Genomic DNA, 13414 nt, shown 5'->3' on the forward strand with positions numbered 1-13414 from the left:
TGCAACGGTTTGTAAGGTGCATCATGTGGAGGAGTTAGCAATGACCATTGCGCAGAAAGGAGCCACTGCAGGATTCTCATGTGCAGTCACCAGTGGTACTAACAATGGCAGCTGCCATGGAGCCCAACAGTTGCAGTAGATGTGCTGGTACATAGTCTGAGGAAGAAGGCCTTGGATTTGGTGTCTTATTTTCAAAATACTGTGGGGGAAGCTTGACAGGATGTTGCATTGAAGACAGTTCCAATAAATTTGTGTGTTCGTTGGGGACATTGAATTCGTCTGACTGTAATCCAAGTGCAGAGCTTGAATAAGAGGCAGCAGATTAAAAGATGCCTGGACAAATCGGTAAGGAGCCAATCTAGACATGGAAACCTCTGGAATCCATGTCAAAGATGAACTACCATAACTGCCATACATTTGAACACCCAGGGGGCTGTAGAGACCTAATGGCAGTGCCCTGGAACTGGCATGACTGACTCCCAGCTGAAAGCAGAGAAACCTCAAGGAGCAGTGATCCATCTTTGTGGTAGTACACATCCTGAAGGTCTATAGGACAGTTATCCTCCCTAGGAAGGGAAGGATGGACTATTGTGACCATATGGAATTTGAGGTTTGATAAATGTGTTCAACAGGCAGAGATACAGGCTTTGTCCAGTCACTTTTGGGACTAAAAAACCTAGAGTAAAACCCAGATCCTGTCTGGTCAGGTGGGACTGGTTGGATGACTTTCCCTTAGCAGCTTTTTCATCTCCAAGGCTGCCAATCCCCCTCTGATTGGGTGGTAGATAGTGATTTGACAGGTTTGGGAGTTAGTCAAAAGGTAATAGATAGCCTCTGGATATTATTCTCTACACAAACATCAGTAGTGGTAAGATGTCAGGCTGACAGATGGAGGAAAAACTACCAGACAGCAGAAAGGGAAGCAATCGGGCCACTGCTCAAGAGCACTGGTAAGGCCTGCCAGTGAAAATCTCTAGCTCCCTGGTTACATGAACCCCACTACCCAAGAGGCATCTCCCACAGTCACTCCCTCGGCCAAGGGGGATTGTTCACCACAAGTGCCACAAGGGATTTCTTGAACCACATTTTTCCTCCCTCTGGTTCCTGGAGTAGCACTGCTGGGATTAGAAACGTGCATGCCCCACAGCAGACAAGGTCTTTCCCACAAGTCACAACCACATCCAAGCATTATGTCTCAACACCTGATGCAACTCAAGTTGTCCCCTCAGTGATACAATGCATTGAGGGTTTGAGGACTCAAGGGTAAGCTAGCCATGAGGAGACAGTATCACACACCTTAGACAGTACCACACCAAAAAGATGACATTTGGTCTCTGGAGTAGACTAGTGCCAGAGTTCATCAGAAGTCTGACATATTTGGGAACCATCTTCTGCCAGTTCCCTCTTGGTGGCCATAGAATAAACTGTCAGCTGCGTGGACCAATGGGGCTGGTCTTCAGGTGTACATAAAATTTTCCAGCCTCCAGGAGACAGGCTCTACATTGTCCAGGGCCTACCAGGCACACTGCACAATTAGTTTTAATATCTGCTGGAGGGGTCACCCAAGCAGATGGATGGGCACACAATGCCTACAGAAATCTATTTCTCAAGAGGACTTCTCAAACAGCAGGGGGAATGGGTCTCCAAATGACATATCTGGAGGAGAACTTTGGGGCCCTTCTCCCAAGGATCTCTGGTGAGTATAGGCGTTTCCCCTCTTGGTTTCTTTCAGGGTGGCTCTCCAGTAGGATCTCCCAAGGACTCCAGTGAAGGAGTTCCCTTCACAGGGGGTTCTTGTGACTCCTGTGCCTGGGGACCAGACCTAGAAGGTTGGGAGAGGAGCATGCTATGGGAGGTTTCTGATACTGGTGTCCTAGATGCTGGTTGTGAGCCTTCAGAATGAAGGACCCCCCCCCCCCCCATCACCTGTACAACAGGACCACCTCCAGTTGATGGGTTCAGACAGAAGTGGAAGCTGGAGCTGTGGATAGAATGCCAGTGAGAAAATGTGCTGGATTAGGTGCCAAGGTACAGATGGTCAAAGTACCACTACAAGAAAGCATCGGCTGCATTATAGCCAATGCAGCAAAGGTGGTCAGTGCCAGCAGGGGGGACACTGCTGTCGGAGCAAAGACTGTACTGAAGCAGACATCTGTACCAGGAACAGGGTGGATGCTGGATAAGCAGGTAAATAAGCCAGGAGGGACAGAAGGTTTAGCTGGAATGGGCAATCCCCTAGTGCTTGGAACTGAAATAGGAGTGAATACCACAGTAGGCACAGAGAAGAGATCCTGGTGCTGGCAAAGCATGGAGCAGACTGTTCCATAACAGATGCAGGAAGACAGTTTTTCCTTTTTTGTCCTGGGAAGGGTGAGACCGCCCAGATAGAGCCTCCAAGAAAGGTGTCTTAAGCCTTTTAAAATAAGTTTACCATTCTGTTAGCTGATTACTAAAACTAGCAGAGTTGGCATCTTATGTCCAACACTGTTTAAAACCCAGCTTTGTCTGATGTAATCAGAAACCATGCTAAACCCATTACCAGTGATGTTAAGAAATAGTAAAAAGGGAAGGCCTATCAGACAGGAGGGGGACAGTGACAAAAAAAGGGTTAAAAAATTACCCAGGGAAAGGGGTAGGTAATAGGCCTAGGTTATAGGAGAGAAGGACTAAATTTAGTAAGAATCATAAAAAACACATTTACTACTTAATGTGAGACAGCCAACACATCCGACTAGGTATGTGGCAAAGATATGGAGTATTGAGGGGCATTGTGGGTAGGTTTAGCTGGAATGGGCAATTCCCTAGTGCTTGGAACTGAAATAGGAGCGAATACCACAGAGGAGAGATCCTGGTGCTGGCAAAGCATGGAGCAGACTGTTCCATAACAGACAGATGCAGGAATAGTGACAGTTTTTCCTTTTTGGACTTGGGAAGGGCGAGACCTCCCACCCAGATACAGCAAGTTGGACAATGGCTGTATCTGTTCCAAGGTACTCCTGTAAGAACAAAAATTTACATCAGATGGAACATTGCTAGAAGCTGACTTGGTCTGAGACATGTCAGCAAGTGCTACAAGACAAACTTTTCCACCTAAAGGTTAACCAATTGGCTCTCAGAAGTGGGAGGGAGCCAGCCAAAGCTTTTGGTAGCTGGTTGGTGTAGTGACAACTGGAACTCTCACTGGGAAATGGAAGCATCTGCAATGAAAGCTGGCATACTTTTCAAACTTGAGCACTTTTCAGAACATTGCAACAGTGGGGTAAAAGTTTAGCTTTTGTAAAAAAAATGCTAATGCTGCCTTTAAAGTATATGCAAAATTTAAAAAACTTTAAACCTGGATACTAAATCTCAAAAGGTATACCAAGACTAGTGGCTTATAGAAACTTTTCTGTTACAGAACTGAAAGGAAGACAAACTGTGCTCCTATGAGGAAACAGAAACCAGTTATGTGAACTTCCAAGTGGGCAACCCCCTTTCAGTATAGTCCTGCCTAGTCAAGACACCATACCTGCACCCAGCAAATCCCAATATGCCATCTCTACCAAAGCAGATTGCCTCAGTCAAAAAGTTACCATGGAGAGTTGTCTAGTGACAATAGGAGGTCTTGCAAGTTCCTCTTAAGATTATGCTTTGAGATCCTTTTAGAGAGAAAAAAAAATTGGGAGTTTACAGGAAAGTTCATTTGCAATAACATTTTGGCTACATATGGTGCCCAGGACAGAAAGCCTTCTTCCCCCACTACATTGTAGTGAGACTAGCCTCTTTAGTAACTTCAGGACTTTTGCCTTGAAGGGGAGATTGAAGCCAATTGCTGCTCCTTTTAAGCAGGAACCTCCACAGCAACAAATTACTCTTTAGTATTGAGTACTAAATGTGACACTCCCTCATTGCAAGCCTTCACACCATCCTCAGGACTAAACTGCCAACTGCTACAACTGGGGAGGCAGAGGACTTTACTGACCCACCAACTACATCTCTACAACAGTAGATACCAAGAATGCACCCCCATACTAGCAACTTGAACATGAAAACTAGCTTAACATGAAAACTAGCTTAACACTAGATGCTCAGGACCAGTCAACTCAACTGAATATGAATGTCTGCACTTTGGAGCAAAGGCAAAGAAAAAGTAAAGTCAGAATACTAATGCAGCCAACCATCTTTAAGTCCAAAAAAGGGGAATTCTAAAGTGCCAGGGAGTTAACTGCAGAAACATTACCCCAAGTCAGATTCACAAGTTGGGGCTTTGTACAATCCTCCACAAGGGGAAGTTGACAGCTACCAAGCTCACATGTTCAATGTTACCTGCAACCCATAGCCTCTTCCTTCAGACTAAAGGAAACGTTGCCCAGACCATAAAGGAAATGTTGCCCAAACCATTTGGCCCGCCACCAATCCTAGCTGAAGTCACCTTACAAGTGTAACACTTGTCTGCACCTCATACTTTTCAGTTTGTGGAAGGCGGCTAAATTTCTAAACAGCTGAATTTGTATCCATTTGTTTGTACATCCCATGAGAAAAAGCTCAGCCAAGGGAATAAGCACATGTCATTATAAACAAGGCATGTCTAAGCAGGAAGTACCTACAATAAGAATTCATAGAGTGAAAGGTATCTTGCATCTTCCTGAAGCCCTACCTCCCACTTCTGGGGGAAAAAAAAAAAAAAAGTGGGATGTGGCAGTCAGGATGCCAGGGCATGAGCCCTTAAACATCCTGACCAGAAGAATGCACAGTCCCGAATTTCATCTGGAATGGTCATCTAGGGATAGCTTAGATCTGAACCAAGGGGAAGTTTAAAACCAGTGCACAACTGCCTTCATAGATGACCTGTCCCCTCAATTGACCAAAACACCAAGCACTCCTTACAGCCAGGGCACAGGATGCCAGTTCAGTGTCTAAAGCCAACAGGCACATACACTGCCAAGTAAATTATCCACAGAATCCTTAACCTGACAGGATGCAAGTGGAGTCTAGTTGAAGACCAGGTCTAGTACTGGCTTGGGGAAGCCCATATTCTTACTTAAGCCACTGGCTCTGCAATAAAGTGCTACAAAAACAGCCCTAAACATGTGAATCTTCAGAATGGACTTTGTATTTCATCCTTCTATTTTACTGATTCTGTACTGAGACAGAGGCCAATTTGGCACTGAAACTAAAGTTCCAACAACTACAGCAGGCAAAACTGCCACTGCAGTGGCCACGAGATCAGTATACAACACTTGAACCTCCAATGACAAAACTGGCTAAAAGTAGAAAGCAATTCTAAGCTTTTACAATCCACACTTGCCAAGGCAAGCTATTCTAGACAGACTCAAAGCCAAATTAAAATAAAAGGGGAGAAAGTGGCACATTAGATGTTCTGCCTCACAGCAAGTTTGACCGGTGCTTCATTAAGTTTGCATGTCTCAATGTCTATGTACAGTTCCCTGGGCACCAGTTTCCTCCCACATTCCAAAGATATAGGTGGACTGAATACTAACAGACCACATTAGCACAATGCAAATGGATGTTAACAGCACCAGCAGCGATAGCCCTCTGGAGTAAACCTTCTCTAGATTCACTGTTGAGCACTCAAATACCATGTGCAGGAAGTGGAAAGGGGTCGTGAATGGACATCAAAATGATTAGGTACAAGACAGCACTTACCCATCAAGACAGGCTTGAGATTAGCCAAGTCCTTTTATCCATGGAGATGTACCAACAGGCATTGCCAGGGCCTAGCAATTGGTGTCACCCCCCTCCCAATCTTTTAGTTTGTTCCTTAGCCCTACAATATGCCCAATTCAAAAGTAGGTGTCTTCTGGTCAACTAGGAAGCCATACTGTGGTGCAACTACAATAAATCCCTGCCATCTTAGGACCAAGAACTAGACCAGGTGGGGTGTTAAGACACTAGCTTGCCCATCATGGAGGGATTAGTTGCAGACCAAAACCCTAGAACCTGTATAAAACAAGGTTTTAGAACCTGCAAGGCTGCAGGATGGGAGTAGGTGGCAATGGCACACTAGCTGCCTTTGCAATTATTTACAGGATCATGGAAGATTAAGCATCAACCACAAGGCCTTCAAGAATCGCCATGGCAATACCCAGATTTGCTGAGCTACTGCATAATATTGTGTCCTATACAGAGTCAATATACTGTTGGACAGATTACCAACTTTACCCCCTCCTCCCAAAGGAGCAATTACAATACCAGTACACACACTGCCAACTTTACCTCTCCTCACTGAAGACAGGTGTTGAGGCCTGGAAACAGGTTTGACAAGCAACCTCTCAGTGCCCATATAGTAAAGTCCTATGTGGCCATATCACCAAGGACTTTGCATCCAGGGAGGTCAGTCTACTCTTCCCTCAGTAGAGAGTACAATGCCCCCATTTGGCATGCACTCACTAAACACCTGCAAATGAAGGCTGCAAAAGTCCTCAGAGGATCCTAGGCCTTTGCTTGTCCTATATGGACAGACAAGTGTCTTACCTACTTTTGAGCCAATCCAGCTTGGCTAGAAATGTTATGTCTAAAGAAAGCCTAATCCCTCTGCACCACACGCCCCAGAAATCTCGGCCTCATTATCAAACAGAACATGGACAAAATGATGGAATAGACTTCACACACAGCACCTCACTGGGTCCTTTTCAAGAGGGATCTTTATGAATGGGAAACCCCAATTCACCCTGGGGATCACTCCAGTGGCTGAGGAATCACTAAAACTAGGTCAGGTGGCACAATGCCAGAGTAATCTTATAGCTAAGCTTGTAAAAGCTCCAGGTCCATAGTACACATGAATCTACAAGACAGGTTAGGGGAACCTACAGAAACAGGGCCTCCCAACACTGTTTGGCCACTTGGCAGCCAAGAAAAACCTGGCAACATTGCCATGGCCCACTAACATTAAAGCCAGATTTTTAGTTCACACAAGCCAACAGAGAAGTAGTTTTGAAACCCAATTATGCCAAATAACCCTTAGTACTAGGCTATCCCACTCCTGCAGCTCAATGTAAAGACTCTGTACCTTATGCCCGAGGCAGGTACCTTAACCATAAAGACAAAAACCTAGTGCAGTTTGCAATATTTTACAAAAATCCAAGAGACCATCTTTACTGCAAGAGCCAGTGCTGACAGGGTTCACTTTCCCAGCTTGTTTCCACAGCAACTTACCCCCCTCCAGGTTCACTGCCAGACCACAGTGCAAGTGCCAGTTTCAAAGCCTAAATCATTAGTGAACCATATCTGCATGAATAGACAGGGGTAAACATACTGCTAGCACTTTAGCCAAACAAGTCAACCTAGTGAAAAATTCAGCTTGAATGCTTCAACATGCTATCAAACTGCTTTAATTTTAGAATCTGAATGTCTGTACAGCAGGCAACAAAGATAAACACAGAACATTAACAGTTTATAACAATAAGGAAACAAACATCACATGAATAAAGAATTCATACAGCTTTTGACATAATTTACAAAGAAAACAAGTGCCACTTTTATGCAGCTTCCTCTTCTGCCTCCTCTTCAAACTCTCCCTCCTCTTCAGCTGTAGCATCTTGATACTGTTGGTACTCTGAAACAAGGTCATTCATGTTGCTTTCTGCTTCAGTGAACTCCATTTCATCCATGCCTTCTCCTGTATACCAGTGCAAGAATGCTTTTCTACGGAACATGGCTGTAAATTGTTCTGAAATGCGTTTGAATAACTCCTGAATAGCTGTACTATTGCCGATGAAAGTGGCAGACATTTTCAAGCCACGAGGTGGGATATCACAAACAGCGGTTTTTACATTGTTGGGAATCCATTCTACAAAGTAGCTGCTGTTTTTGTTTTGTACGTTGAGCATTTGCTCATCCACCTCCTTCATGGACATACGGCCCCTGAAAACAGCAGCAACAGTGAGATAGCGGCCATGACGTGGGTCACAAGCTGCCATCATGTTCTTTGCATCAAACATTTGTTGTGTAAGTTCAGGCACAGTCAGGGCACGGTACTGCTGGCTGCCACGGCTGGTTAGGGGGGCAAAACCAGGCATGAAGAAATGTAAACGAGGGAAGGGAACCATGTTTACTGCCAATTTACGCAGGTCAGCATTCAGCTGTCCTGGAAACCGCAAGCAAGTGGTGACACCACTCATTGTTGCAGATACTAGATGGTTTAAGTCACCATATGTAGGAGTTGTCAGTTTCAGGGTTCTAAAGCAAATATCATACAAAGCTTCATTATCTATACAATACGTCTCATCTGTATTTTCTACAAGTTGGTGTACTGACAGGGTGGCATTGTAAGGTTCTACAACAGTGTCCGATACTTTGGGAGAGGGAACAACACTGAATGTGTTCATTATTCTGTCTGGGTATTCCTCGCGGATTTTGCTGATTAGAAGAGTTCCCATACCAGAACCAGTGCCACCACCCAAGGAGTGGGTCAGCTGAAAACCCTGTAGACAGTCACAGCTTTCTGCTTCTTTCCTCACCACATCAAGAACAGAGTCCACCAGTTCTGCACCTTCTGTATAGTGTCCTTTGGCCCAATTGTTGCCTGCACCACTCTGACCTGTTGAAACAAATGAGATTACTATACACTTGTGCCACATGCAGAGCTGCCCTAAAACTATTTTTAAAACTGTACCAAAACTAAACGTTTCCAAGGCAAAAACACTGAACACAAACTAGAAATATGAATGCACCACATACCAAAGACAAAGTTGTCTGGTCTGAAAATCTGCCCAAATGGTCCAGAGCGGACAGAATCCATTGTGCCAGGCTCCAAGTCTACCAGAACAGCACGAGGAACATATTTGCCACCTAGAAATGTAAAAATGGTCAACATGTCAAGCTTATGTCAAACCAGAAATAGCTGCATATGCAATCCTGTAAATACTTTACAGTGCTCTGTATTTTAACCAAGCTAACCATCCTACTCAGAATTCAGGAATACTACCATGAATCTAGGAGCATCTCCCAAAAATGTAATGGGGCTGCCAAGACTAACATCTACCACTTCAAGCAACCATGGCCTCACAGCCAAATAGTACTACCATGTGAGGTCTCCTGGTCCCAGCCACCATTTGCATGGATATTGGCAGTTTACAGCTGACCCACTGTCTTGTCAAAATTAAAAGGAATGAGCAACATTGGCTCAGCAGATGCTTAAAAAAAGGCAAGTGTTCTTAAAACCAGCTTGTTCATGGATTATTCACAGCTAGAGGACTGTTAACACAGGCAGGATAAAACTACATAGATACAAGATAAGCTCATGAGCTTGTCCACCACAGAATAAGCTTTCCAGGGAGGCCTTTGTGTTCAGGAAATCAGATGCTCTACATAGTATAATCTGCAGTTGTGCAACTATGTAGTCCACTTGCAGAGTAGAATATCTGCAAGTGTGCAAACTATGTAGTCCACTTTTTGGTACTTGCATATTATCACAACCATTTCTGTAGTAATGCCACTTCCCTGTGCACAAATTAAAACATTGATGCTGCCATTGTCAATAAACAGGTTTTCCTTCACACTGAAAGGTTTTAGGCAGTTGTGCAGATAATGTTTTTGGTGTACTTATGCTTTTGCGCTCGCTACTTCCTTGATCAGTAATGCACTGATAAGCAGTTGGAATGTACTCAACTGTTACTGATAACAGTACTAGTAAATAGTGTTAAGGCTTGCCACTGCCTTCCTTACCATCACTTATAAACTGTATGCTGCAACAAAGTTGGACAGCTTTTTTGGTCTTTGTTGTAGCAGTCTAGTAGACAAGTGGACAACTGTCAGCATGCAAGTATTACATTTGGCAGCTTGAGATGGAATGCATTAAACATTAGACATTCCATTTCCCTGTCTTGTCACTGGAAATACATTTTCCACAGCAGTTCAGTGTGATTCTGTATATACTTTTGACACCAGATTCTGTATATACTCCAAAAAGTGTTACTGCAAAAGTGTAGTTGTGATAACACATGTACCCAATTTTTTTACTATAATGTGCAAAGTAAGACTAGTGTATAGGGACAGTTTATGCAAATGAACTGCAAGCCAAATTTGTTCCCTTGTCAGAATTTAAATCCCAGAACCTTCTAAATTACTTGGCAGTGAAAATAGGGCATGCAACTAATGTCAAGAATTTGACACAGAATGCAGCTAGTCAGTTTGTTACAGAAACTTACAAATGACAGTACCCATCCTACCATTACTGCAGTTATGCAGGATGGAATAACTGGAGATCCCACGGTTGTTCAGGCATTATGCTTCAGAGACCTTAAAGACAAATGTTGACAGGCACTGGCAGATGGGAAGTCAGCTGCATGGGCAATATCCACCCGACATATTAATACAAGTTAACTTTACACAAAACCAAAAGTTCTTTATAGGAATTCTGGTGACATGCCTGCTGGTGGTAGTGAGAAGCCAAAAGTTCTTTATAGGAATTCTGGTGACATGCCTGCTGGTGGTAGTGAGAAGCCATTTACACACCCCATGTTAAACTATACCCAAGGAAAATGTGCAATTACAAGCATATCAGGTAGGCCACCCTGGAACCTGCAGCTTGTTTTACGTTAAATCCCAGTCTGAGTTACTCAACTTCAGGATACATGGAACAACCCTGCCACAAACAGAGCACTACAGATACGTCTCTAAACGTCACCACGTTTTACCATACAAAGTAATTATGAACTACCCCATCTACATGTTTAAGCCAAGCTTTATACCCAAGCTTTTGAAGCGCTTAGTATTGCAGAAATTTGCAGCAACAGACGAGACCATCAAGTTGAACAATTTTTTTGAAGTATTCAGAAATCTACTACAGCAATCATGTAGCATATGCCATTTTTTCTAACCAGCTCAAAATAGCCATAGTTAATCCTACTTAAGTCTTACCATACAATTTTTAAGTCCACAACTCAATCTATTGGTGGAATCTGGACAAGACCCAAAAATAGAGACAAAATAACATACTTCATACACTTCAGAAAGTGTAAAGTGTATGAGTGACTTCCAAATTTGAGATTTACCATAAAGCCACAAGTTGTGCTGACCCTAGTTAACAGCTTACCAGATTTTGCAGAAAGTCCAGATCATTGCATATTAATGGCAAATTAAAGATGGCAGGCATTTGAGTTACTTAATACCCTTCAAAAACTTCATAATGAAGTTGATCAGGTTTCTAACTTGATAACTAGAAAGTTGTCCATATTACTTATAACAGCTTTATCCAGTTCTCAACTCAAAGGTTGAGGGGCATGACTGCAACTACGTTCTAAAGGTAAGTGATACTTGGCAGGCAACCAGGACCCACATCAAATACCATTTTCTACTTACATTGTTTCGCAAAATAAGTTGTACCACGCCCACATTTAAGCTGCTGTTGAGAATTAAAGTATTTTCACAGTTTTGTAATGTCCTGTGGTGTGTATCAGTCCAAAAACAGGCTAAAAAAATCTCATCTAGTTAAGTGAAGGAAACAAATGAACCAGTGCAGTTTTAGGATTCAACGAACGTTCCCTCAGCTGAAATCTATACTCATTAGTACAAGTACAGCAAATTTAAATATTCACCAATACGAAACTACTCACCCGTGGCTTCATTATAATAAACGTTTATCCTCTCCAACTGGAGATCACTATCCCCATGGTAAGTACCAGTAGGATCGATGCCGTGCTCATCGCTGATGACTTCCCAAAACTACAAGGCAAAAAATACAGAATAAAAAGGTAAATCTCAAGCAAGCTACCAATAATCATACGACTCAATCTATTCAACCTTACACAAGTATTACCACTAACGTTAATAAGGAGTTTTACTTTTAACGATCAACGCAATCGTTTTAAAACCCGTTCAATAACTCACCAATTAGCATGGCCAGTCAACAAGCATAATCTCACAACTACGAAATTCCTATTCTAGCTGCAATACCAGGATCAGATTCAGACACGAACAGTTAACGCCCCCTCTGAAGGTGCACAATAATTCTAAAAAGGTAATTTCTTTCCACCTGCTAGACCTCAGGTCCGCACAACTACCTCAACCGTCAACGCACGCTAAGGATATCTAAAATAGTTTTTCATCAGTCGTTATCAGCAGTTATATAAAGACGCCCTCCTCAAAACGGGGACGCGCACCAGCACCGTAACAAATGTAGTGGGCCCAAAAGTACAAGATGAAACGTCATAAAGCCAGTTATTACAGATTTTCAGTTTCACAAAACCGAGAAAGCGTTTATATAGAGAACTATCCAAACATACTGCACATTTCATAATAAAGTCACAAAAAATGACAAAACTGCAATCGCCATCTTTGCCGCATTGTGTGGGCCACCGCCCTGCCACGGGGGATGCCGACGCCTCTATACTAACTCAACCTCGTAACAACGCTACTCTACTACAGAGAAATAGACGTAGTTTTATACAAATTCTTACCTTAGCACCAATCTGATTTCCACACTGGCCTGCTTGCAAGTGCACAATTTCTCTCATGGTTACAAACGCAGTTCTAAATCTTACAATGCCACCTTGACCAAATCTGCAAGCAATCTAAATGGCAACTGTCACAACGCAAATTTATATAAAGCTCGCGCGCGCCATCTAGGGAACAGTGTTGTAAGGAGGCTATCATTGGTTAGTTGAACTGAGGTTGGGATGTAGCATCATTTAATTGGAGACTGAAACGGCAGTCAAGGTTCGCTCCCGCCTCTTGCACAACAAAAACTGTCATCCAAGCCCCGCAGAGCTGTTATTCTGATTGGTGTATTTGAATGATTGATTTGTTGTGTCATTGGTTCGTATTTCCAAGTTTGACATGAGATCGGCGTCCTAGTAACCGATTTTTTGACCCTTATAAATATATTAATTATTAAAGATTTTGGTTTCACAAAGAATTCATGCAGAGTATTTCAGGATTCCATGTCCTTTTGTTTCTCATATCCCTTAATATGTGTTTTAACGGAGAACACTAATGATGTCGCTTACAAGCACTGTTTATATTTGTCGTGGAAACAGTTGTAGGTTTTCAGATTAGGAAAGTTGGGGACTTAAAGGTGTTGAATGTAGTCAGTACATTTCTATGAATAGTAACGAGTATTCATAACATATTTGAAAATACTTGAGCGTTCCTGCAACCGATTGCGTCGCTTCTACAGAAAAAACTGTAACGCTGAACTAATGCTTAATAAATAATCTGTAATGTGACTTCAAATTTATAAATCAGTGTATTACTGAAAAGAAGTCCAAAAATGTACACCTTTCCATTACCACAGACAATTGTTTGAAAGGCTTAATACAACTCGGTCCCGAAACTCTATAGTCGCTTCTTTTCCGCCTCCAACATCCCTCAACTCCAAACATTGTTCATCTCTATAAATACTCATGTTTAATGTTCTTCATTTCTATGAGCGCAAATGCAGATGAGGGTATATTTGATTAATATATGTGCATAC

General features: G+C 42.8%; 1 protein-coding gene across 1 annotated transcript; it reads right to left on the reverse strand.

Annotated features, from left to right (window-relative positions):
• Nucleotides 1-7315: 7315 nt before the first annotated feature.
• On the reverse strand, nucleotides 7316-12542 carry LOC122790813 (tubulin beta-4B chain). The gene is made up of 4 exons (XM_044058437.1): nucleotides 12399-12542; nucleotides 11556-11664; nucleotides 8680-8790; nucleotides 7316-8539 (listed from the first exon to the last, which is right to left on the reverse strand). Exons 1-4 carry the CDS (start codon nucleotides 12453-12455, stop codon nucleotides 7479-7481), a joined length of 1338 nt encoding a protein of 445 aa, XP_043914372.1. The 5' UTR covers nucleotides 12456-12542; the 3' UTR covers nucleotides 7316-7478.
• Nucleotides 12543-13414: the final 872 nt, after the last annotated feature.

This window comes from Protopterus annectens, chromosome 16.part0 (assembly GCF_019279795.1).
Source record: "Protopterus annectens isolate FY-2018-M chromosome 16.part0, PAN1.0, whole genome shotgun sequence".
Classification (NCBI taxonomy): Eukaryota; Metazoa; Chordata; order Ceratodontiformes; family Protopteridae; genus Protopterus; species Protopterus annectens.